The sequence below is a fragment of the Rana temporaria genome, chromosome 1, assembly GCF_905171775.1.
Source record: "Rana temporaria chromosome 1, aRanTem1.1, whole genome shotgun sequence".
NCBI lineage: Eukaryota > Metazoa > Chordata > Amphibia > Anura > Ranidae > Rana > Rana temporaria.
Window position 1 is genome coordinate 70305490 of NC_053489.1, and position 25662 is coordinate 70331151.

The 25662-nt window shown below is 43.7% G+C and overlaps 1 protein-coding gene across 6 annotated transcripts in view; it reads left to right on the plus strand.

Annotated features, from left to right (window-relative positions):
• PARP8 (poly(ADP-ribose) polymerase family member 8) overlaps nucleotides 1-25662 on the plus strand; it is a 409395-nt gene that overhangs the window by 311736 nt on the left and 71997 nt on the right. For all 6 annotated transcript variants that reach the window (XM_040339250.1, XM_040339246.1, XM_040339237.1 and 3 more), the window contains exons 14-18: nucleotides 30-125; nucleotides 13276-13368; nucleotides 17499-17624; nucleotides 20099-20164; nucleotides 23995-24062. In XM_040339250.1, the coding sequence (XP_040195184.1) occupies nucleotides 30-125; nucleotides 13276-13368; nucleotides 17499-17624; nucleotides 20099-20164; nucleotides 23995-24062 (449 nt within the window). The remainder of the gene's footprint in view (nucleotides 1-29; nucleotides 126-13275; nucleotides 13369-17498; nucleotides 17625-20098; nucleotides 20165-23994; nucleotides 24063-25662) is intronic.

Here is a 25662-nt window from a genome sequence, read left to right on the forward strand (position 1 = left end):
AACAGCATCTTTCATTTTTTCCCTCTAAGACAATAGAGTTTGCTGAGCAAAGAATACCTGTGCTCAACGAGTACTGTGTGGTTTGTGATGAGCCCCATGTTTTTCAAAATGGACCAATGCTGAGGGTAAGTGCCTTTGTTTACAAATATATTACATCACATGCTTTATTTGGTGCTCATGCTTCTGATATCATGTTTTACAAACATATGTTATCATATACAGTAAGGTAGGCAAATTATTATTTATTGTAATATTTAAGCATCAATACAACATTATTTATTATATTAAGTTCTACATGAAATGGGTCCAAGGAACACACTAAAGTGGGTTCCCTAATTCAACCTCTGCGTCCTTCACCTTCTTCTCTCTTGATAACCATACGGGGCTGTACGCTTCAGTTGCTCTTACAAGAGCCCAAGGGCTAGAGCTTTCCCCCCACAGGCACCAGTCAGATTCAAAAATGCTGATTGGAGGAGGGAAAGTAACTCCAACTGATAGTAAGGAGTTGTTGCAGAGCTGTTAGGGCACCTATACTGGAAACACCTCTCTAGTCCAAGTTGCTGCTGCCTTGTTTGGTGCTGCAATGGGTGTTATTTACGAAAGGCAAATCCACTTTGCACTTCAAGTGTAAAGTACACTTGGATGTGCAGTTGCTGTAAATCTGAGGGGTAGATCTGAAATGAGGGGAAGCTCTGCTGATTTTATCATCCAATCATGTACAAGCTAAAATGCTGTTTTTTATTTTCCTTGCATGTCCCCCTCGGATCTACGGTGACTGCACTTTCAGTGCAATTTCAAGTGCACTTTGCACTTGTAGTTTGCACTTGTAGTGCAAAGTGGATTTGCCTTTCGTAAATAACCCCCATTGTGTGGTAGACCTTCCCTCCCATTTTCTTGCAGACATCAAAGCATTGCTCACCAGACAGGACATGTCTTCTTATAGTACGGTTTCTGTCTTTCTGTTAATATTGGTCTGTTAGATACAAGTATTGTACAGAGATATAGCTTGACATTGATGAGCCTAGCATATTAAATTGCAGATCCTATTGGGTATTTATGTGTATGGTTCTGATACCCCTTAAGGAGCACCTGTCACGAGATTGAAAGCATAAAGCTAACCCTAATATATAATCGAAAGCATGTTACCATACCTCCCAACCGTCCTGGATTTTGCGGGAATGTCCCATGATTCGCGGAAAATCCCGCGGTAACGCGAGCAGTGCTATTGTCCCGCGATTTCGCGCCCCCCGCGACTCGCGGTAAATACCACGGTCCTGTGATTCGCGGCAAATCAGGCGGTCCCGCGATTGGCGACAACCCCCCCCCTCAACTACTCCGATCCACGGAATCCCCCCCGCTCAACAACTTCTGCGAACCCCCCCCCCCCCGCTCAACAACTCTGATCCGTGGACCCCCTCCCGCTCAACAACTTTGATCTGCGGACCCCCCTCGCTCAACAACTTTGAACCGCGGACCCCCTCCCCCCGCTCAACAACTTTGATCCGCGGGAGGTATGATGTTACAGTGCCTGTGTGAAAACACCTCCACTTTGATCCAGGATCCCCCCCCTCCCCCTCCACAGTTGTATGTATATGTCAACTTTTCATTAATTTGAGAACTGGCCCAACCACACCACATCACAGTGAGCTGTCGCTCCATAGGCTTCCCACATGGCATTGTGGCATGTTGGATATGGAGGGGAGGTGGGGGATCTCAACATCGCAACTAGTTGTTGTTTTAAAGATTTAGGAGTTTGTGGTTTGCAAATAGTATATAGAGGAATCGGAGAAACACCTTTTGTTATAACATGAGGTTCGTTTTGTTGAGTTTTTGGCAGACAGGTTTCCTTTAAAGTATAAGGTCATTTTTTCCATATCATATATTTTTAAATTCTAGTATATGTTTTCCTTGCATATTTTTTCCAAAATTAGATTTATGTGCCATCATTTTTTATTTAGTTATCTAGTGCACTGCTTCTCTCCTGAGTTTGTTCTGTAAATGGTCCTATACTGTTCACCACTGTCAAGTCCAATCCCATAGACATGAGCTGATCATTCCAGGCCATCACAATGGGAAATGCTTTGTATGCTGATAGGCACATTGTGAGCTCTACAGATAGCCACTGTCCCTGTCATCGGGAACGACGATTAGTGATGTGTCACACTAGGCCACGCCCCCCTACAGTAACAATCACTCACTAGGGCACACTTAAAGGGGTTGTAAAGGAAAAAAATGTTTTCATAATAAGCATCCTTTACCTGCAGACATTCCTCTTTTCACTTCCTCATTGTTCGTTTTTGCTCAGAAGTTGCTCTATTTCTTCTCTGTTCTGTTCACTTCCTGCTTGTCTGATTTTACTGACCACCGTAAAAGGGAGGCTTTACTGCGGTGGTCAGTAACGTGCTCGCCCCCTCCTGGGAACTACATCTGTGCGGCAGGACGCTCTCTACGTGTTAGGCCCCGTACACACGTCCGAGGAACTCGACGGGCAAAACACATCGTTTTGCTCGTCAAGTTCATTGTGAAGCCGCCGAGGATCTCGGCGAGCCAAGTTTCCCCGTAGACTAACGAGGAAATAGAGAACATGTTCTCTATTTGGCCCGACGAGATCCTCGTCGGTTTCCTTGGCCGAAAGTGTACACACGGCCGGGTTTCTCGGCAGAATACAGCTCCGATCGAGTTTCTGGCTGAATTCTGCCGAGAAACTCGGTCGTGTGTACGGAGCCTGTGAGACTTCAAGGAGGTGTGAATTACTGGGCGTGCCGCAATTCATACTGGGAAATGTAGTTCTTACATGAACGAGCGATGCAAACCAGGAAGTGAATGAGAGAACAGAAACTAGAATGCCGGAGGTGATATAGATGAAGGAATTTAAAAGGTATTTACTATTTTAACAGAATCATTACACTATTCTCTCTGTCTACCTTGCAGACATTAATTTTAGGCAAAATATGTTTTTCCTTTACAACTCCTTTAAACCCTACAGCGCCCCCTAGTGGTTAACCCCTTCACTGCCAGTGTAATTTTCACAGTAATCAGTTTTTTTTATAGCACTGATCGCTGTAAAAATGAAGATGGTCCCAAAAATGTGTCAAAAGTGTCCGATGTGTCCGCCATAATGTCGCAGTCACGATAAAAATCGCTGATCGCTGCCATTACTAGTAAAAAAAAAAATATTAATAAAAATGCCATAAAACTACCCCCTACTTTAGCTACAAAATGGTCTGGGGCTGAAGTGGTTAAAGTGTGAATTTTAATGATAGGTCCACTTTAACAATTAATTATGTACGAAATTCACATCCATCTGGTAATACCTTTGTGCTGCTCAACGTCAACATGCATGAGATGGAATAAACTTTATATGTGACGATGATTTGGTCATAAACTTTTTGTCACTGTTCTCCATGTCTTATGATCTGAATATAAACCAGCCATTTACTACTAGCAGTTATTTGCTACCCTCGTAGTGGATTTGTTTGCTTTGTTCGTTTTAAGGTCAAAATTAATCAGCGTTAATTGAATTCTGAGCACAAAACCTAATCTTAGAATCTCTTTTTAATACAGAGCCGTTCATTCAGTGCAGAGTCTTTGTTGCCTCAGATGTACGGAATGTGCCAAGTGTCTTCCCAACACTGCTTGTAGCCATTGTCACTCGCCAGTGTGTATTCTACTCATATGATGATGAGCATTGATTACAGATGACATGAAAAGTATTAACAAGTAGTCGTCCTGTAGTATGAGTATCCTGAGAGCCAAGAGGTCGGACTTTAAAGATACTAGCAGGGGAGGGCTGGGCTGGGGGGCAGGGTGGCAATTGCCTCCCAGGCTGCTCTGACTTATGGCTGGCAGCCACTGCCCACTACCATATTCTTTTTTTATTCTGGTCTAGGAAGTTGGGCCGGGGGCATGGGCACGGCGGCCGACCACTAGCTGTTGCATTCTGGGAGTTGTAGTCCACACTCAAGCTCCCGGTGGGTGGAAAACAGAGCAGCACAGAGGAAACTACAATTCCCAGAGACGGGATTCCTGAAAGCAGGGTGTGCCAGGGAGGCAGGACGCAGGGCTATGTGCTGGCTGCAACTTGACCCCAGGACCAGGAGCATTACCCCCCTGGGAGGCCGTGGCGTGCAAGGACCTGCTTAGATCTCTGTGGTGAGAGACCCTGACACCCATAGCTGACCCCCCCCCCCATACACCCCATGTAACCTGCCCCAGTGATCCGGCTGCATTGATGGGCACTGGAGTTGGCTGCATTGAAAAACCAGACGGGCCATGGATGGTGAGCGGATTCGGCGGTTCAATGGGCCAATTGACTGAACTTTTCCCCCCAGGCCTAAGGCTGCCAGCCCTCCCCTGGATACTAGCATACAAAACTTTTTACATAAGATCATACATCACAACTGAACAGTGCACTATTAGAACAACAAAACAAACGTTCGTCTACTCTTACCCAAACTACAGAATTAGTAAAGTTTACATCAAGTGTGAAACTTCCTCTGTATGTGTATAGATATCCTAAAGGCAAAAATAAATGTTATATATAAGAGCATAATCATCACTAAGGCCCAGATTCTCAGAGGACTTACGACGGCGTAGCGCAATGTACGCCGTCGTAAGTCAGAAACCGAGCCGTCGTATCTATGCGCCTGATTCTTAGAATCAGTTACGCATAGATTTCTATTACATCCGACTGGCGTAAGTCTCTTACGCCGTCTGAGCCTAGGGGCGTGTAAGCTGATTTACGCGCCAAAATATGTAAATTAGCTAGATATGCGAATTCACGAACGTACGCGCGGCCGACGCAGAAAAGATACGCCATTTACGTTAGGCTTTTCCCGGCGTAATGTTGCCCCTGCTATATGAGGCATAACTGCGGCATACCAATGTTAAGTATGGGCGTCGTTCCCGCGTCGAAATTTGAAAAAGTTACGTCGTTTGCGTAAGTCGTCCGTGAATGGGGCCGGACGTCATTTACGTTCACGTCGAAACCAATGACGTCCTTGCGGCGTACTTTGGAGCAATGCACACTGGGAAATTCCACGGACGGCGCATGCGCCGTTCGGGAAAAACGTCAATCACGTCGGGTCACAGTACATTTACATAAAACACGCCCCCCTGATCCAAATTTGAATTAGGCGGGCTTACGCCGGCCGATTTACGCTACGCCGCCGCAACTTATGGAGCAAGTGCTTTGAGAATACAGCACTTGCCCGTCTAAGTTGCGAAGGCGTAACGTAAAACGGATACGTTACGCCCGCACAAAATTACGCAGCTGGACGAGAATCTGGGCCTAAGATCATTAGGCAGGGCTTTTTTTTCCTTAGAGAATAGGTTCGGGTATTAATACCCCAATCTGGTCACCCTTGTCTCAACTCCGCATTCACCTCCCAGCAGAACCATCTTTAAATGAACAGATCCTTCAGCAGCAACAATAGATTTCCCTACCAACAACTATAAATTCACTAGCAGCTTAAATAAATCCCCCGCCAGCAATGATAAATTTCCCAGAAGCAACAATAAATCCCCCAGCAGCATTCATAAATCCACCAGCAGCATTAAGAAATCCCCCAACAGCATCAAGAAAATCCCCCAGCAGCATGAATTATTCTCCCAGAAGCAACAATAAATCCCCAGAAGCATCATAAATCTTCTGCCAGCAATTATAAATTCTGCAGCTGCATCCATAAATCCCCTAGTAGCATTGATAAATCTCCCAGCAGCAACAATAAATTCCCCAGTAGCACTGATAAATCCCCAGCAGCATCAATAAACCCCCCAGCAGCATTCATAAATCCCCCAGCAGCATTCATAAATCCCCCAGCAGCGTTCATAAATTCCCCAGCAGCAGCAGTAAATCCAACACCAGCGATGATACATTTTCCATCAGCAAAAATAAATCCCCCAGCAACATCAACAAATCCCCAGCAGCATCGATAAATCCCCTGCCTTCAATGATAAATCCCCGCCAGCAATGATAAATCTCCCAGCAGCATTAATAAATCCTCAACAGCGCCGATAAATCCACACCAGCAATGATAAATCCCCAGCAGCATCAATAAATCCCTTGCCAGCAATGATAAATCCCTCGGCAGCAACAATAAAATCCTCCAGTAGCACTGATAAATCCCCAGCAGCATCAATAAATCATTTTCCAGCAATGATAAATCCCTCAATAGCAACAATAAATCCCCCAGCAGCATTCATAAATCCCCCAGCAGTAACAGTGGGCCAGATTCACAAAAGGGATACGACGGCGTATCTCCTGATACGCCGTCGTATCCCTGTTTCTATCTATGCGACTGATTCATAGAATCAGTTACGCATAGATATCCCTAAGATCCGACAGGTGTAATAGTTTTACACTGTCGGATCTTAGGATGCAGTACCGCGGCCGCCGCTGGGGGGATTTTGCGTCGTAAACCAGCGGCGGGTATGCAAATTAGCAGTTAGGGCGATCCACGAAACTTTTTCCCGTCATTACGTCGCCGCAAGTGTTAGTTTGCCGTTGCAAAGATAGGGCACCTTTTACAAAGTGTAAAATTAGTACACCATGTAAAAGTATACCCGTCTTTCCCGTGTCGCTTTTGAATTATTTTTTTCAAAAAAAAATTCCCGGCGCAAGTCTTTTTTTCACGTCGCGATTCACAAAACGTTGGCGCGTTGTAATTTTGCGCAAAGCACGTCGGGAAATTTGCGTCGGGAGCATGCGCAGTACGTCCGGCGCGGGAGCGCACCTAATTTAAATGGTACCCGCCCCATTTGAATTGGCCCGCCTTGCGCCGGACGGATTTAGGATACAACGCCGCAAATTTCCAGGTAAGTGCTTTGTGGATCGGGCACTTAGCCAGAAAATTTGCGGCGGTGTAACCTAAATCGGTTACGTTACGCTGCGCCCGGGCTACGTGAATCTGGCCCAGTAAGTCCAACACCAGCAATGATAAATTCTCCATCAGCAACATCAATAAATCCCCAGCAGCATCGATAAATCCCCTGCCAGCCATGATAAATCCACCAGTAGCAACAATAAATCCCCCACCAGTAATGATAAATCCCCCACCAGTAATGATAAATCTCCCACCAGTAATGATAAATCTCCCACCAGTAATGATAAATCTCCCACCAGTAATGATAAATCCCCCACCAGTAATGATAAATCCCCCACCAGTAATGATAAATCTCCCACCAGTAATGATAAATCTCCCACCAGTAATGATAAATCTCCCACCAGTAATGATAAATCTCCCACCAGTAATGATAAATCCCCCAGCAACAACAATAAATCCAAACAGTTTCTCTGCAGTTGGGTGTATTGTAATGCAGTTGAATGTAAAAGACAATGTTTGATTGCTGCTGTTTGGAGCCTTGGAGAAATTGTAGGGGTGCGCTATCACATCCAAGCACACCTGCTGCCATTACTTATATTGTATACAGCCAGAATCTGTGTCTGAAGGAGATGCCAGTACTGAGATAAGATAATGTAGTAGACAGGTACACTTCACAAAGTATAAAACAAACTCAAGAGGGCGCTTCCATTAGGTGTAGCAATTTATTTCAAGGAATAAAAGACAATAAAAATACACTTGTCATAAACCCATATAGACCTCTATAGGATCACTGTGAGGCTGCAGAGATCAGCAGACAAGCAGCAGAGTTCTTGGTGGAAGTACAGCTGTCAGGCTTCAGGCAAGTAAACCACTGACGCGTTTCGAGGTAGCAGGGCTCTGAAGAACAGGTGATGCCTCGAAACGCATTAGCGATTTCTTGTGGGACATTTATCTGTAATGTGATACCATAGACGTTAAGCTGTTTTACATCTGAAATTCAGTTTTCAAGCATATGTTTGTGAGTATTATCTTTCCTTTTTATATTAAAGCGGTTGTAAACCGCATAAAAAATTTTTTTTTCCCCCAAACCTGCAATGCAAAAGGCATAATAGGCTAGTATGCACCGCATACTAGCCTATTATGAAATACTTACCTCGGAACGAGGTGTGTACCACTTACCTGGTCCACGCCGAGCAGGATGTCATCTTGCTCCGGCGTGTCTTCCGGGTATCGCCGCTCCAGCGCTGTGATTGGCTGGAGCGGCGATGACGTCACTCCCGCGCGTGCGCGCAAGAGATTTAAAATCGGCAGGGTCCGGCGGATGCCGGTCCTTCAGCCGTGGATTCCCCCCTGCGCATGCGCCGCCCGCATTGCGGGGGGAATATCTCCTAAACCGTGCAGGTTTAGGAGATATTCTCCTTACCTACAGGTAAGCCTTGTTATAGGCTTACCTGTAGGTAAAAGTCCAAATAGTGGGTTTACAACCACTTTAAGTAATTGAGGATAATGCACTAGGCCGTTGCGCCCTCTGTTTATTTCCTATCACTGTTAGATCTTGCCTGACTGCATATGCATTCATTTGATTTTTTAGGCCATCCCTCATATTACATCGTTTTTGTGAATCTAAACAATACGTCGTGATTGTACAATCAGGCCTAGATTCACGTACGGCCGTTCTACGTTGCGCGGGCGTAGCGTATCGTATTTACGCTACGCCGCCGCACTTAGAGTGGCAAGTGCTGTATTCACAAAGCACTTGCGTCCTAAGTTACGGCGGCGTAGCATAAATGGGCCGGCGTAAGCGTCGTATTTACGCCCAAAGATACGTCGGCTCAATGCCTGTGACGTGAACGTAACTCACGCACAGCCCTATTCGCGTACGACTTACGCAAACGACGTAAAAAGATACGCTTGTTCCGACGTCCATACTTTGCATGGGCTGCGCCACCTAGAGACATGCTTTATCTTTACGCCGGCGTATGTCTTACGTAAACGGCGTAACTAATTGCGACGGGCGTACGTACGTTCGTGAATCGGCGGATCTTGCTCATTTACATATTCAACGCGGAAATCAAGGAAGCGCCACCTAGCGGCCAGCGTAATTATTGCAACCCAAGATACGACGGCGTAGGAGACTAACGCCGCTCGTATCTTGGCCAAATCTATGCGTAACTGATTCTATGAATCAGGCGCATAGATACGACGGCGGCCATTCAGACTTATGGCGGCGTATCTGGAGATACGCTGTCGTAAGTCTTTGTGAATCTGGGCCTCAGATTGTAATGTGTATGGATAGCATATGATTCATTGTATATCTTTAAGGAGTGTGAGAAGAGGATACCCCCTTTTGTTTTTCAGAGTTGTCAGAACCAATGTTAACATTTTCTTTTAAGTTCTATAACCCTGCTTACAAATCCTTTTTTCCCTTATGTTACCATTCCACTTTAAATGCACACAGCAGTACCCAGCTGGGAAGCAAGGCTATGAATTACAATGTTTTTAATCAAAGTAGTCTCCGTTTCCTGGTTCTCCGTGAAATGAAGCAAAGCCCATTGTGTGCTGCTTTACTGTACATCAAGTTATTTGACATCTCATTTCACAAGCGCTGAGCGAAGGAGAAGGATTTCATGAATTAAAACACAAAGGAAAAAAAGCTGCAGTCACCCCATTGCAATCAGCAGTATGATCTAGTATGCTTTGTTATCATACTGCCATCTTGTGGTAGAATGTATGCTTGCATGCTCCAGCCTCAAGTGTCTTTTGTAGTAAATTCTGACTGTATATCCTATTGGACTCGGTGATATAAAAAAAAAAAAAAAAGGTTCACTCCATGCTATCAAAGTGAATCCAAAGCCCAAACTATTTTTTATGTTTTGCATGTGGAAAGATTAGAGCCCCCGAAAAGCTTTTATTGCTTTGTAAATGTGGGAGATTTGGTCTTTCTATGACCTGGTGACCTTGGCCAAGTTATCGTCAGTACTAAATTTTGAGTTGCATTGCAGAAAGAGAGGGGACACTTGTTCTGGTGACAACTGGCAAAAATGGATATTTATTTTGGAGGGATTTCATCTTATTTTCTGTTGTGTCTATGGGACAGAAAGTGAGGCCCCGTACACACGTCCGGGGAACTCGACGGGCAAAACTCATCGTTTTGCTCGTCGAGTTCTGTGTGAAGCCGCCGAGGATTGAACAATGAGGAAATAGAGAACATGTTCTCTATTTGGCTCGACGAGGAACTTGTCGGCTTCCTCGGCGAAAGTGTACACACGGCCGGGTTTCTCGGCAGAATTCAGCTCCGATCGAGTTTCTGGCTGAATTCTGCCGAAAAACTCGGTCGTGTGTACGGGGCCTTAGTGTAATTCTTCCAAGGGAACACAACTGGCAAAAAAAATAAAAAATGTGGGGGGGGGTTGATTCTATTAATTTTTAACTATAGCCAAAGCAAAAAAAAAAAGCTTTGGCTGTGCCTAAACATTAAAGCCCAACTCCAGAAATAAGCCATAGTCTACTCTTGCAGTACCCCCAACCCAAACTGTTAGTGCTGTCTAATCATCAGACATGTGCATTTGTTTTCAACCAAAAAAAAAAAGCTTTATTTTCATATCGTTGTGACAACAGTTCGATATAGATAGAAGATTCGACATGATGATGACAATAGCGATCTGTGTCTATCGAACCTGCGGTCGAATGTGCCTAACCTAACTCTATTAGTCCGAGATTATTCGACAGAGAGAAAAGATTCGACATAGAGAGAAAAGATTCGACATAGAGAGAAAAGATTCAACATAGAGAGAAAAGATTCGACATAGAGAGAAAAGATTTGAAATAGAGAGAAAAGATTCGACATAGAGAGAAAAGATTTGACATAGAGAGAAAAGATTTGACATAGATAGAAAAGATTCGACATAGAAAGAAAAGATTCAACATAGAGAGAAAAGATTCGACATAGAGAGAAAAGATACGACATAGAGAGAAAAGATACGACATAGAGAGAAAAGATTCGACATAGAGAGAAAAGATTTGACATAGAGAGAAAAGATTCGACATAGAGAGAAAAGATTCGACATAGAGAGAAAAGATTCGACATAGAGAGAAAAGATTTGACATAGATAGAAAAGATTCGACATAGAGAGAAAAGATTCGAAATAGAGAGAAGCGTTTCGACATAGAGAGAAAAGATTCGACATAGAGAGAAAAGATTCGACATAGAGAGAAAAGATTCAACATAGAGAGAAAAGATTCGACATATAGAGAAAAGATTCGACATAGAGAGAAAAGATTTGACATAGAGAGAAAAGATTTGACATAGATAGAAAAGATTCGACATAGAGAGAAAAGATTCAACATAGAGAGAAAAGATTCGACATAGAGAGAAAAGATACGACATAGAGAGAAAAGATACGACATAGAGAGAAAAGATTCGACATAGAGAGAAAAGATTCGACATAGAGAGAAAAGATTCGACATAGAGAGAAAAGATTCGACATAGAGAGAAAAGATTCGACATAGAGAGAAAAGATTTGACATAGATAGAAAAGATTTGACATAGAGAGAAAAGATTCGAAATAGAGAGAAGCGTTTCGACATAGAGAGAAAAGATTCAACATAGAGAAAAAAGATTCGACATAGAGAGAAAAGATTCGACATAGAGAGAAAAGATACGACATAGAGAGAAAAGATTCGACATAGAGAGAAAAGATTCGACATAGAGAGAAAAGATACGACATAGAGAGAAAAGATACGACATAGAGAGAAAAGATTCAACATAGAGAGAAAAGATTCAACATAGAGAGAAAAGGTTCGACATAGAGAGAAAAGATTCGACATAGAGAGAAAAAATTCGACATAGAGAGAAAAGATTGGACATAGAGAGAAAAGATACGACGTAGAGAGAAAAGATATGACATAGAGAGAAAAGATTCAACATAGAGAGAAAAGATTCGACATAGAGAGAAAAGATTCGACATAGAGAGAAAAGATTCAACATAGAGAGACATGAAGATTCAACATAGAGAGAAAAGATTCGACATAGAGAGAAAAGATTCCACAGATAGAGAAAATATTCAACAAGATTCGACATAGAGAGAAAAGATTCGACATAGAGAGAAAAGATATGACATAGGGAGAAAAGATACGACATAGAGAGAAAAGATTCGACATAGAGAGAAAAGATTCGACATAGAGAGAAAAGATTCGACATAGAGAGAAAAGATACGACATAGGGAGAAAAGATTCGACATAGAGAGAAAAGATTCAACATAGAGAGACATGAAGATTCAACATAGAGAGAAAAGATTCGACATAGAGAGAAAAGATTCGACATAGAGAGAAAAGATTCGACATAGAGAGAAAAGATTCGACATAGAGAGAAAAGATTCGACATAGAGAGAAAATATTCGACATAGAGAGAAAAGATTTGACATAGAGAGAAAAGATTTGACATAGAGAGAAAAGATTCAACATAGAGAGACATGAAGATTCAACATAGAGAGAAAAGATTCAACATAGAGAGAAAAGATTCAACATAGAGAGAAAAGATTCGACATAGAGAGAAAAGATTCGACATAGAGAGAAAATATTCGACATAGAGAGAAAAGATTTGACATAGAGAGAAAAGATTTGACATAGAGAGAAAAGATTTGACATAGAGAGAAAAGATTCAACATAGAGAGAAAAGATTCAACATTGAGAGACATGAAGATTCAACAAGAAGCTAAAAACATACAATCACCGCGAGCGACCATTTACGGTCAAATGCTCCGCCCATAGGCTATAGAAGAATTCTAATGTTGGTTGACTAGTAATGATAATTAATAAATATAATTATTACTAGTCATACAACATTATAATTCTTCTATAGCTTGTGGGAGGAGCATTTGACCTGAAATGTACAATTGCGGCATCGTACAGTTTGGCTGCTTCGTCGAATCTTCTTAGAAAATTCGACAGACACCATAAGCCTTCAATGACAGATTCGACCTTAATTCATTCCGATTTTTGGACGAATGTATTTTTTTTACGAAACAAAATAAATGAAAACGAATTTCAGGAATAACTAAAATGTATTTTCCGGACTAAATCAAAATTCTAAAATGAAATATTTCAGCGTGTACATGTCTACTGCTCATTTAGTCTAGTGGTGCAGGAATAGGGAGTAATGACAACTTTATTCCTCGCTCCAGCAGGGTCCCCTCCATCCAAGAGCCAGTCTTGTGAAGCCTCCTTCTGGACTTGGACTTCCTTCACATACAATGAAGGGTTAATAGCCTTGCATTGTATGTGATACCGAGTGCCCTGTGGTTTCATGGCTCCTGCAGATTATCATGCACAGATACCTCTAGTACATTTTATTCCAATTTGTGCTTTGTCATCCCATATATATTGATTACTGTTATTTGCATATGCAAGAAATAAGTAATTATGCTGTTTGTATTTTTTTTGTTTGTTTTAGCCCACAGTGTGTGAAAGAGAGCTATGTGTATTCGCTTTTCAAACATTAGGTGTAATGAATGAAGCCGCAGATGAAATCGCCACTGGTGCTCAGGTAGGTAAAAGCAACACTGCAACCATGACAATAATAATATTCCTTAAACAATACATCAATTGTACTACTATGTAAACACTGGTATAGTTCTCTTGTTATTGTTATAATTTGGCTAGTTTTAGGTAATGAAGAAAATTGTAATATGGATTTTGGAAAGACTGTCTAGCGACAACCAGGGGCGGACTGACAACTCATGGGGCCCCCAGGCAATAGAAGATTATGGGGCCCACAGGAAATAGATTATGGGGCCACACAGTACACACACAGTATACCACACAAGAAGTTGTTGAGCGGGGGGGGGGGGTCCGCGGATCAAAGTTGTTGAGCTGGGGGGGGGGGGTTCGCAGCTCAAAGTTGTTGCTCGTGGGGGGGTCTACGGGTCTTGATCGGGGGGGGAATCAAAGTTGTTGAGCAGGGGGGGGAATCCATGGATTGGAGTTGTTAAGCGGGGGGGGTTGCCGCCAATCGAGGGACCAAAGGATTTGCCGCGAATATCGGGAATAACCTCAAGTCGCGGGATTTAACCGGGGGGGCGCGAAATCGCGGGACACTAGCCCTAATCGCGGGACCGCGAAATCCGGGACGGTTGGGAGGTATGCACATACACACACTGAGAAGGTACTGGATAGGTGGGGTAGCTATAATCTTGGGATTTTTAGACCAAAAAGATGTCGGTAAGGGACATTTCAGGGACAGATGTAAAAAAACACAGATTTTTACATACTGTCCCTGGTTTTACTGAGGCCGGCAACCCTGATGGGGCCCCCTAGTGGCTTGGGGCCCTAGGGCAGTGCCCCGAGTGCCGAATGGTCAGTCCGCCCCTGGCCGCAACATATATTTAAACAAGCACATCTCTTGAACTTGTAGCTCAGTTTGCACTTCCAATCTCAGAAAATGCGAGAGTACACTAAGGCCTCGTACACACGACCGAGAAACTCGACGGGCGAAACATCGTTTTGCTCGTCGAGTTCCTTGTGAAGCCGTCGAGAAACTCGACAAGCCAATTTTCTCCATTCCCGTCAAGGAAATAGAGAACATGCTTTATTTTTGGCTCGTCGAGTTTCTCGACAGTTTCCTCAGCGAAAATGTACACACGACCGGTTTCCTCGGCAAAAAAATATCTCCCAGCAAGTCGTGTGTACGAGGCCTTAGCTGGAGTTAGTTAAGCCTGTAAAGCATCCCTTTTGGAAGATAAGATGATTAGCCTTACTTACTTTAAGGAACCTCTACAGTTTGGTGTTGGTCCTGCACATTGCAGTGAAGTTGTAGTCATTATACTGGACAGTGGCCTCTGTAGGGTGCTATCCCAATGTGACGTCCTTGCTCCTCCATCTTTGTCTCCCCTGCCTGCACATCCAACAGATTTTAACTGCTTCCTTTAAGCCTTGTACACACGATTGGATTATACGATGGGAATTGTGTGATGACAGGCTGTTGTCAGAAAATCTGACCGTTTGTACGCTCCATCGGACAATTGTTGTTGGATTTTCCACGGATAGCATAGATAGATGTGGGATAGCATCAGTGTTGCCAACCTACCAGATTGAAATTTACTGACACGGCACCCAGAATTTACTGGCATATTCATGTTTTTACTGGAATTTCCAAAAAGTTACAAAATGACAGTTTCAAGTGCAAAAGTCAGTATTTAGGTTACGAACAAGTACAATATGCAACTAGCAATGTGATGTAAGGTATAAAGGCAAAAATCATATTTCTTATATTATTTTTAAAATAGTAAGTAAGTAGCTCAGAGACAGGACTCAAGAGGGCAAGAAATCAGAATGGGCAAGCGCACACATGAGGCCTCGTACACACGACCGAGAATCTCGGCGTAAAAGAAACATTGTTTTCCTCGACAAGTTCCTTGTCAGGCTTGTCGAGAATCTTGTCGCGCTTTCCTTGCATACACACTGTCAAGACAAAATCTCGTCGTTCTCAAACGCGGTGACGTACAACATGTACGACGGCACTATAAAGGGGAAGTTCGATTCCACTGGCGCCACCCTTGGGGCTGCTTTTGCTAATCTCATGTTACTGCGTGTTAAGTCAAAGTTTGGTGAGAGACGATTCGCGCTTTTCAGTCTGTTACAGCGTGACGAATGTGCTATCTCCATTACGAACGCTACTTTTACCGAAGGTACGCTCCCGTCTCATACTTTATTCTGAGCATGCGCGGGTTTCTAAGCATACACATGAATGTGTTTCTCGTCGTAAACCAGCCCGACGAGAAACAAGATGAGGAAATTGAGACTCCCGACGAGAAAAAAGAGAACATGTTCTCTTTTTTTCTCGTCGAGTTCCACGACAGTTTTCTCGACGAAAAACATACACACGACCGTTTTCCACTGCAAAAAAGCTCTGCCACCAAGTTTCTTGATGGATTTTGTCCAGGAAAACGGTCGTGTGTACGAGGCCTCACAAAGACACTGACAGCATTGTGCACCACCACAGATGATGACACCTCACGACATGACACGTCCCCTACTGAGTCACAGTGACAGTCTTTCTCCACGGTAGGTGGTCCCTTTAGTCCACTGAAGTCCAAATAGCACTGACAGTTTCGCTCCCGCCTTGCCTTGCTCCCATCACACACACAAGGATCTGCCCACTCTGCTCAGGTCTCCTTGCACTATGAGGTCACACAACACGCTCAGGCACCGCCTCTGCCACACTCCGACACTGTAGCAGGCACTCTGGGTCTGGGCAGGCTTAGCCATATTTTTTACTGGCAACCTTTTCCTGTCACTGGCATTGACCTGCAGGAGAAAAGTGGCCGTTTTTTACTGAATGCAAGTAAAAATACTGATGGTGGGCAACACTGGATAGCATGCTTTAAAATTGTCTGCCAACAATTGTGTCTTGTTGGATTTTCCAATCGTGTGTACACAAGTCTGTTGGACAAAACTCCATAGTACAAACACGCATGCTCAGAAGCAATGCTCACCATAACACAACATTAGCAGAAGTTGCGCAAAGAGTGGCGTTGATGAGCTGAAGAAACGCGTAATTTTGTGTTTGTTGGCCAACAATTATGTGCCGTTTGTATGCAATACAAGTTCTTGGCCAACTCCCTTCGAACTATAGTCCTACGCTTTGTCCACAGAAAATTTGATAGTGTGTACGAGGCTTTAGACTCTCTTTAGGCAGTAATGTTAGCTCAAATGTTCGAAAGGCAGATGTGCAGATAGACATATAGGTCCGGATTCACGTAGCTCGGCTCATAGTTATGCCGGCGTAGCGTATCGAATATATGCTACGCTGACATAGCGCAGAGCAGCGAGCACAGTATTCACAAAGCACTTGCTCCCGACGTTGCGCCAGCGTAACCTAACTTCTTCGGTGTAAGCCGGCCTAATTCAAAGTAGGTGGAAGTGGGCGTGATCCATTTAAATGAAGCGTAACCCCATGCAAATGATGGGCCGAACGAACAGCGCATGCGCCGTCCCGTGGACGCATCCCAGTGCGCATACTCAGAATCACGTCGGAAATACTACCTAAGATACGTCGAATCACTGCCAACGACGTGAACGTAACCTACGCCCAGCCCTATTCACGTACTACTACGTAAACAACATAAAATACGACGGCTGTTCCCTGGTCCATACCTTAACATGACTTACACCTGCTTTATGAGGCTTAACTTTACGCCGGACGTAAGCCTTGCGTAAACCGCGTATATTAATGCGGCGGGGGCAAGTACGTTCGTGAATCGGCGTATCTCACTCATTTGCATATTCGAATCGTAAATCAATGGGGGCGCCCCTTGCGGCCAGTGTAAATATGCACCCACTATACAACGGCTTAGGAAAGTTACGTTGGTCGTAGGAAGCCTATTTTCAAGTGTATCTAGTTCTATGAGCACCGCGCATAGATACGACGGCGCACATTGACACTTACGCGGCGTATCTGTAGATACGTCGGCGTAAGTGCTACGTGAATCCGGGCCATAGAGTCAACAGAAGGCTGTGTAGTGCCTCTACTGATATTTCCACCGCAAGTGCGAGTGTTGTCCAGCATTTGTCCAAAATATTTTGTAATTTGAATGTTTCTTATATTTTGGACTTATATAAAATGGAAATAATTTTAGTATATGCAGTCTATTGTTGTTGATGTTTTTTTGTTTCTAGGTTGTAGATCTGCTAGTATCCATGTGTCGGTCTGCTTTGGAATCTCCAAGGAAAGTTGTTATTTTTGAGCCATATCCTTCGGTGGTAGACCCCAATGATTCTCAGGCCCTGGCCTTTAATCCCAGAGTAAGTGTTCACTAGTATGCATTCATAATTCTTTAATTAAACATGCTATACACACATGAAGCTCAATTCACAAAGCTTTAAACTGGGATAAGATTTTTTTTTTTTCCAGTCATATGATGGCAATTTTTAACTCCTATTAGATTCAGCTGAAAATATCATCTTTTAGGTCTGTGAATGGAGTCTATGGTGTTCGAAAAAAAGTAATTAATTTATTATCTGCATAAGACTTCCTTTAATTTGAAACTTATAAAAGTGCTGTCTGGTTGTGTCTGGTTTAAAGGAGAAATAGGGCCATAGCTTTTTTGGGCCACTTATTTCCGCACTCCTGTAACTCGTGTCCAGCCGTCAGCGAACATCACTCAGTCTAGGCTCTGGCGAGATCCCAACTTTAATGTCGGGATCCACCCAGATGCCTGAATTGGCAGCTGGCTCAGCCTCTCAGTGAGATGCTGAGGCCCGGTACACACGACCGAGTTTCTCGGAAGAATTCAGCCAGAAACTCGATCGGAGCCGTATTCTGCCGAGAAACCCGGGCGTGTGTACACTTTCGGCCGAGGAAGCTGACGAGTTCCTCATCGAGCCAAATAGAGAACATGTTCTCTATTTCCTTGTTGTTCAATGAGGAAAGTTGGCTCGCCGAGAACCTCGGCAGCTTCACACAGAATTTTTGACGAGCAAAACGATGAGTTTTGCCCGTCGAGTTCCTCGGACGTGTGTACGGGGGCTGAGAGGCTGAGCCAGCTTTTCCTGTCCCCTCCACGGCACGGTGCTCCAGTGAGTGCTGTAGGGGCAAAAGCACACTAAATACTTGAAAATGATCAGTTAGCAGTCTTTGATCGCTCAGTTCTCAGTGTAGTGGCAGCAGGGGACAGCTACAGCTGGGACCAGTGCTGCAGCCATCTAGGTGAGCATGATTGTTTGCCATTTTCGATTGCCACACTTCTCTTTTAATGATGTTCTGTGTTGCTGACTAGGGATGAACTAAGGTTCAGGCTGAGCTCAGATCAGAATGAACCTGTGAGAACCTATCACATGACAGCAGGCTGCTGCCCCAATCAGCTGTGAAATTCCCTGCCCCACCATCAAACATAACAAAGGGTAATATTAGACGTAACATGCTGGTGACATCATTAATGACGTTGACAAAATATGGCCATGTGGCCAAATTAATTCAATGATGTCACCATCACCCATTAAATTCAATCTCAGAATTCCGCGCCCGCAGGTGATTGTGACTGTAACATCCCATCATGTGACAGTTTCATGTTGAACTGAGCTTGGCCCGAAGCTTAGCTCCTCTATATTGGTGACCTAGGACAAGCATGTAGCCACTGAACTTAGAATTTATTATATTGAAACTTGAATCAAAACATATTAGAGGATCAAAGGGACAGCTAGGCAACCAATATTTTCATAAGGAGGTTAGCAAAGGCACTACTTGTATGTTTCCCGTGACAGGCTTGGTCAACTAAAACATTATATTTTAATTTTTGGTAAGGTCTGGGGAGCTGAGCCACTCAATGACTTCTTGTAGTAAGACTACAACCACCAGTAAGACCTGTCTGCCATGGCTCTGTTTATGCCCTTCCTCAGAGTTTTAGTTCTGCCCAGCTTTAGTTGTATTCTCCACATTATAAAAAAGAGTGGTACTCCCTTGTAATGACAGGGGCAGGTGAACAGATCTGGAGACTCACCAGAGTTCATTGGAGCTCCCTTGTAACAGGAACAGAAATCTCCTAAATTAAACACTAGAGTTTGGGTGGACTAAGCCCCAGTTCACGCTGCTGCGAATTGGCATGCGACCTGCAACGTTGTCACCTGAAAATATAATAAAGGCTGACGGTTTTACGTACTGTATGTTCTATGCGTGAAGGTAAAAAACCTTCCGTGTGCAGTTCCACCCTCAGCCCCCCCTAATTCCTATCTAAGAAGCCCAGTCTCGTTTTAGCAATCCAGCAAATGTGTACGAGAGCCGAGGCTTTCCCGGGTCTCTCGCTCCTCATTGGCCGAGATGCATCAGCAGTCATTCACAGACAGTGAGGTGGGAGTGGGGAGGGCAGGGCTGAGCTGCACTCTGTGTCTTATGGACACACAGAACCGACTCGGGAGTGAGCATGTACGAGTGCCCCCATAGCAAGTGGTTTTCTATGGGGGCACTCGGCTAGGGGGTGGGGCCCAGAGTAGCGGCGGGGACCTGAGAAAAGGAGGATTGGGGCGGCTCCATGCCAAACCACTGCACAGAGCAGGTAAGCATAAGATGTTTATTATTTAAAAAAAATCCTTTACAAACACTTTCATTTTAATGGCGGCCTTTCCAATCAATCAGCAACTTTGATGTAACTTCAATGCAACTTCCCATAGATGCATGAAAGTCACAAACTAGTTGCAATGAAAATTGCACAATAAACCAAGGCTAGTTCTTCATCTGTTTTAATAGCATTGCACATTCCTTGACCTATCTATTTGTTTTACAGAAAAAGAATTACGACAGAGTTCAGAAGGCATTAGACAGCATCGCTTCTATTAGAGAGATGACTCAAGTAAGCATCAGGCCCCAATTTTTACTTCTGTATTTAAAAAGCAAATACATTGTAACATGCACATTTGCCAAGTGTTGGGATGTCTTTCATGCCTTCAGGCTTGTTTCTGAGAACTTTTACATGTTCTTTAGGGCTACATTTACATACTGCTGCTTTCTGCATGTAACTGTCCACCTGAGCAGGTATGTCCATAGAGCCTCTGACCGACTATGGACAAAGCCAGTGTGTGTTCAGGGTCAGTGTTCTGCAGAGTTCTGGGCACACAAATCTATCCACACCCATGTGGCTGTATCAATGTAGCCTTAGGTATGTGTGTGTATGTTTCATTCAAAGAAGTTGTATTATAGCACTCAAAATGGAGGACGGGAAGTTGAATGAAAGACCTTCCATCTTTATTCACAGAGCACTTTTCATTGCTGGAATCTATAGTATGGCTTCTATGAATGGGGGGCAAAAAGGATGGGCATAGTTGGCACTCTTGACAAGTGCCTACGACAGGGCTATGCTACATATAGTTTGTACCTCCGTGGAACCTGTCCTGGTAAACCCCTGTATGGTCTTGGCCACCATGCTGCAGCTCAGTTTCAGGGTCTTGGCAATCTTCTTATAGCCTAGGCCATCTTTATGTAGAGCAACAATTCCTTTTTTGAGATCCTCGGAGAGTTGTTTGCCATGAGGTGCCATGTTGAACTTTCAGTGACCAGTATGAGAGCGTGAGTGCGATAACACCAAATTTAACACACCTGCCCCCCATTCACACCTGAGACCTTGTAACACTAACGAGTCACATCACACCTGGGAGGGAAAATTGCAAATTGGGCCCAATTTGGACATTTTAACTTAGGGGTGTACTCACTTTTGTTGCCAGCGGTTAAGACATTAAAGCGGAGTTTCACCCAAAAATGGAACTTCCACTTTAAGTGACGGTGACCCCCTGACATGCCACATTTGGCATGCCATTTTTTTTGGGGGGGGGGGGTGGATACACTCTTTTTAGTGGCATTCAGCTCCCACTTCCTCCCGGGGGTCCGCTGTGCCGGAAGGAAGTTCACCTCTCCCTCCCTGCAATCTTCTGGGACACGTCTGAGAAGATTGCCCGGCCAATCACAGCACGCAGCATGGCTCGTGAATGCGCAGTGCGTGCTGGCTGTGAAGCCACAGCGGGGCGCCCACGGTAGTGATGCCGACGCCGCAGAGAGGAGGGGGAGAGGAGCAGGGGTTGGTTCACCCACATCGCTGGACCATGGGACAGGTGAGTGTCTGATTAATAAAAGTCAGCACTTACACTTTTTGTAGCTGCTGACTTTTACATGGTTGGAACTCCGCTTTAATGGCTGCATGTTGAGGTATTTTGAGGGGACATCAAATGTACACTGTTATACAAGCTGTACAGTCACTACTTTACATTGTAGCAAAGTGTCATTTCTTCAATGTTGTCAAGATATAATGAAATATTTACAAAAATGGGAGGGGTGTACTAACTTTTGTGAGATATTGTATATATTGCTAGGCTAACTGTTTTCTGCGTTAACCTGTTACTGCCAATTTAACGCATACAGTATGTGCATTGAAATATAGGGTGGACTTTAACCACTTAAGGACCGGATCAATATGCTGCTAAATGACCCAAGGGGTTTTTACAATTCGGCACTGCGTCGCTTTAACAGACAATTGCGCGGTCGTGCGATGTGGCTCCCAAACAAAATTGGCGTCCTTTTTTTCCCACAAATAGAGCTTTCTTTTGGTGGTATTTAATCACATCTGCGGTTTTTATTTTTTGCGCTATAAACAAAAATAGAGCGTCAATTTTGAAAAAAATTCAATATTTTTTACTTTTTGCTATAATAAATATCCCCCAAAAATATATAAAAAAAAGTTTTTTTCCCTCAGTTTAGGCCGATACGTATTCTTCTACCTATTTTTGGTAAAAAATCGCAATAAGCGTTTATTGGTTGGTTTGTGCAAAATTTATAGCGTTTACAAAATAGGGGATAGTTTTATTGCATTTTTCATTTTTTTTTTTTTTTTACTACTTATGGCGGCGATCAGCGATTTGTTTCGTGACTGCGACATTATGGCGGACACTTCGGACAATATTGACACATTTTTGGGACCATTGTCATTTTCACAGCAAAAAATGCATTTAAATTGCATTGTTTATTGTGAAAATGACAGTTGCAGTTTGGGAGTTAACCACTAGGGGGCGCTGAAAGAGTTTCGTTTCACCTAGTGTGTGTTTACAACTGTAGGGGGGTGTGGCTGTAGGTGTGACGACATCGATCGTGTCTCCCTATAAAACGGATGACACGATCGATGCAGCCGCCACAGTGAAGCACGGGGAAGCCGTGTTTACACACGGCTCTCCCCGTTCCTCAGCTCCGGGGACCGATCACCGCACTCCAGCGGCGATCGGGTCCGTGGGACCCGCGGTCCCGGAGCTTCGGACCGGGTCGTGGGAGCTCGCCGCGGGCGCGCGCACGCGACCCACGGCTGGGTACTAGTACAGGACGTACCTGTACGTACATGTGCCCAGCCGTGCCATTCTGCCGACGTATATGTGCAGGAGGCAGTCCTTAAGTGGTTAAAGCAGAGTTCCACCAAAAAAATTGGAAGCTCCACCTATCTGCTCCCCCCCCCCCCCCGTGCCACATTTGGCCTCTTTCAGGGGGAGGGGGCAGCAGTTACCTGTTTCTGACAGGTACCTTTCCCCACTGCTGGGAGATGGCGCCGTCCCTCGGAAGTTTGGCGTTTGTGAGAACCCTGGACAGGAAAGTGTCCATATATTAAAAGTCAACAGCTACAGTATTTGCAGCTGCTGACATAACATTTTTTGATGGGGGGCAGAACTCCTCTATAACACCAACACGTGCCACATTTGTATCCATGGGCAGACAAGGTTCCTGTGCTTAGAGTGCATTCACTGTGAGCTCTTGTTCATGTGACCACTGTGACAACTAAGCCCCCCCCCCCCCCTGGACTTACAGACCTTGTTAAAGGGACACTGTGGCTAAATGGGAAGGGTTTAAGATGGAATACTTAAATCCTAACTTTAGGAATGAAAAAAGAAATCTATCTTTGCAGTGGGGGCCCCCAGGCAAGAAAAGGTTAAATGCTCATTATGTCTAAGAGGTACATGAACAGACAGGATTACTTACCCTGTTCCTATTCTGTGTGGCTCTGGTACTGCCTGCTTCTCCCTGTAGGTTTATTTGCCATCATGAGGTATAATGTATGGCTATAACCCTGTATTATACATGGCGGAGGAGAGCGTGCCACTATGGTTTAGAGAGGAAGCTGCAGGCGGGCAAGTCACACTGGGAGGACAACCCTTGAGCATGGAGCAAGCTAAGAATTTTCTCTTATTCCACCACCCCTGGGCATAATGAGCATTAGCCCCTGAAGTGCAGGGGAGCCCCATTGTAAGGGTAGATTATTTCTGATTCCTGGAGGAGTTGGACTTCACGCAGAGCTAGCCAAAATTATATTCATTTTATGTGCATTTTCCCTTCCAAATTATTTGATACATAATACAAGTGATCTAGATTGACAGGAGGCAGCAGGTAACCCGAGTAACCTGCCTCTTAGCATTGAAGTTCTCATGAACGAGGCGGCCTGTCCTCATATGACCTTATATAACTCTTATTATACAGTTCTGTATCACAGCCAAGGCTACCATTACTAATTAATGGCATGGCTTATTTTTAAATAGCGTTTGGTCGCACAAATTAAATTCTCCATCTTACATCACTTCGGCATTAAATCTGTCTATGCGTTGTTTGTTTAGAGATTGCACGGTTATGTTATACGTATTTTTATTTTTATTGCTCCAGGCACCTTATTTGGAAATCAAGAAGCAGATGGATAAGCAAGATCCCCTGGCCCACCCTTTGCTGCAATGGTTTGTGCTGCTATTTATACACCGTACAGTCTACAGCACTTCCTGAGAAATGCATTATCTTCCTAATGAAATTTGTTGCTGTGCTATTGGAAAAATAGGAAATCTATCCTCAGAGCTGGGGACTGAAATAACAGAGCCGGACTGTCAGATAAACAGGAATCTAACCCATGACGTGTCCAAGCTGATTTATTGCAAGATGCATCCACACGGTGGCAGCCCGGTGAAATAAAAGGCAGCCCGGTAAAATAAAAGGCAGCCCGGTAAAATAAAAGGCAGCCCGGTGAAATAAAAGGCAGCCCGGTGAAATAAAAGGCAGCCCGGTGAAAAAAAAGCCGGCCCGGTGAAATAAAAGGCAGCCCGGTGAAATAAAAGGCAGCCCGGTGAAATAAAAGGCAGCCCGGTGAAATAAAAGGCAGCCCAGTAAAATAAAAGGCAGCCCGGTGAAATAAAAGGCAGCTGGGTGAAATAAAAGGCAGCCCGGTGAAATTAAAGGCAGCCCGGTGAAATAAAAGGCAGCCCAGTGAAATTAAAGGCAGCCCGGTAAAATAAAAAGCAGCCCGGTGAAATAAAAGGCAGCCCGGTAAAAATAAAAAACAGCCCAGGGAAATAAAAGACAGCCCGGTGAAATAAAAGGCAGCTCGGTAAAATAAAAAGCAGCCCGGTGAAATAAAAGGTAGCCCGGTAAAATAAAGAGCAGCCCGGTGAAATTAAAGGCCTTTTTTTTTGTAGGCTAATTTTGGGATAGTGACTTTTTGATTCAGAGGTTTATATAAACAGACAGCTAGAAAGTTAGATTACAGTAATTAGAATTATTCAACTTATTTAACAGGTTAGTGATGAATGTGGAAATTACACAGTTTTCTTCACAACGTCCAACTAAATGAAACGTTTTTCAAAATGTTCCTGTTTTCTGTCTTTTCGTGTCCTCAAAGATATGTTGTTTATTATTTATTACAGACATTGATATAGCACAGGCACTCTTTGCAGTACATTACATTGATGTCGCTCACATCAGTGTGCATATTAGATAGACAATAGACATGTGCAATTAATTACAAATCGAAATTCATGAAAGGATTTAGTTATTCTGAGATTTGGATGTATACGAATCTCAATAGTAATGAATTTCAACAAATCCAAAATAAATTGTAACTAAAACAACAAACTCATTCATATTCATTTGTTTCATTTGGGTGACATGATGTTCATGTTTGTGCATTAATTATGTTAATGTTTGACAAAGCCGAAATAACATTATGACTTAACGAATTATACAAATTGATTCAGATCCATTTTTTTTGTAGCATGATTGTTCTAATAAGATTCTTTTTGTATTGGGGTTGAACTTGGGAGACCATTAGTTTAACGTGAAATAAGATGTGTTTGAATTGGATGGAGGTGGATCTATCAGAATCTCTAAATCATAGTATTCATGAATGAATCCAAAATTAATTTTGTTCCATCTGTTACCTTTGGATTGTGGATTGGACAAGCAGGGATGACTCATGCCCTGTACACACAATTGGAACTTCCCATAGAAAAAGTCAGATGGATTTTTTCCATGGGAAATTCCGACCATGTGTATGCCCCATCGGATTAT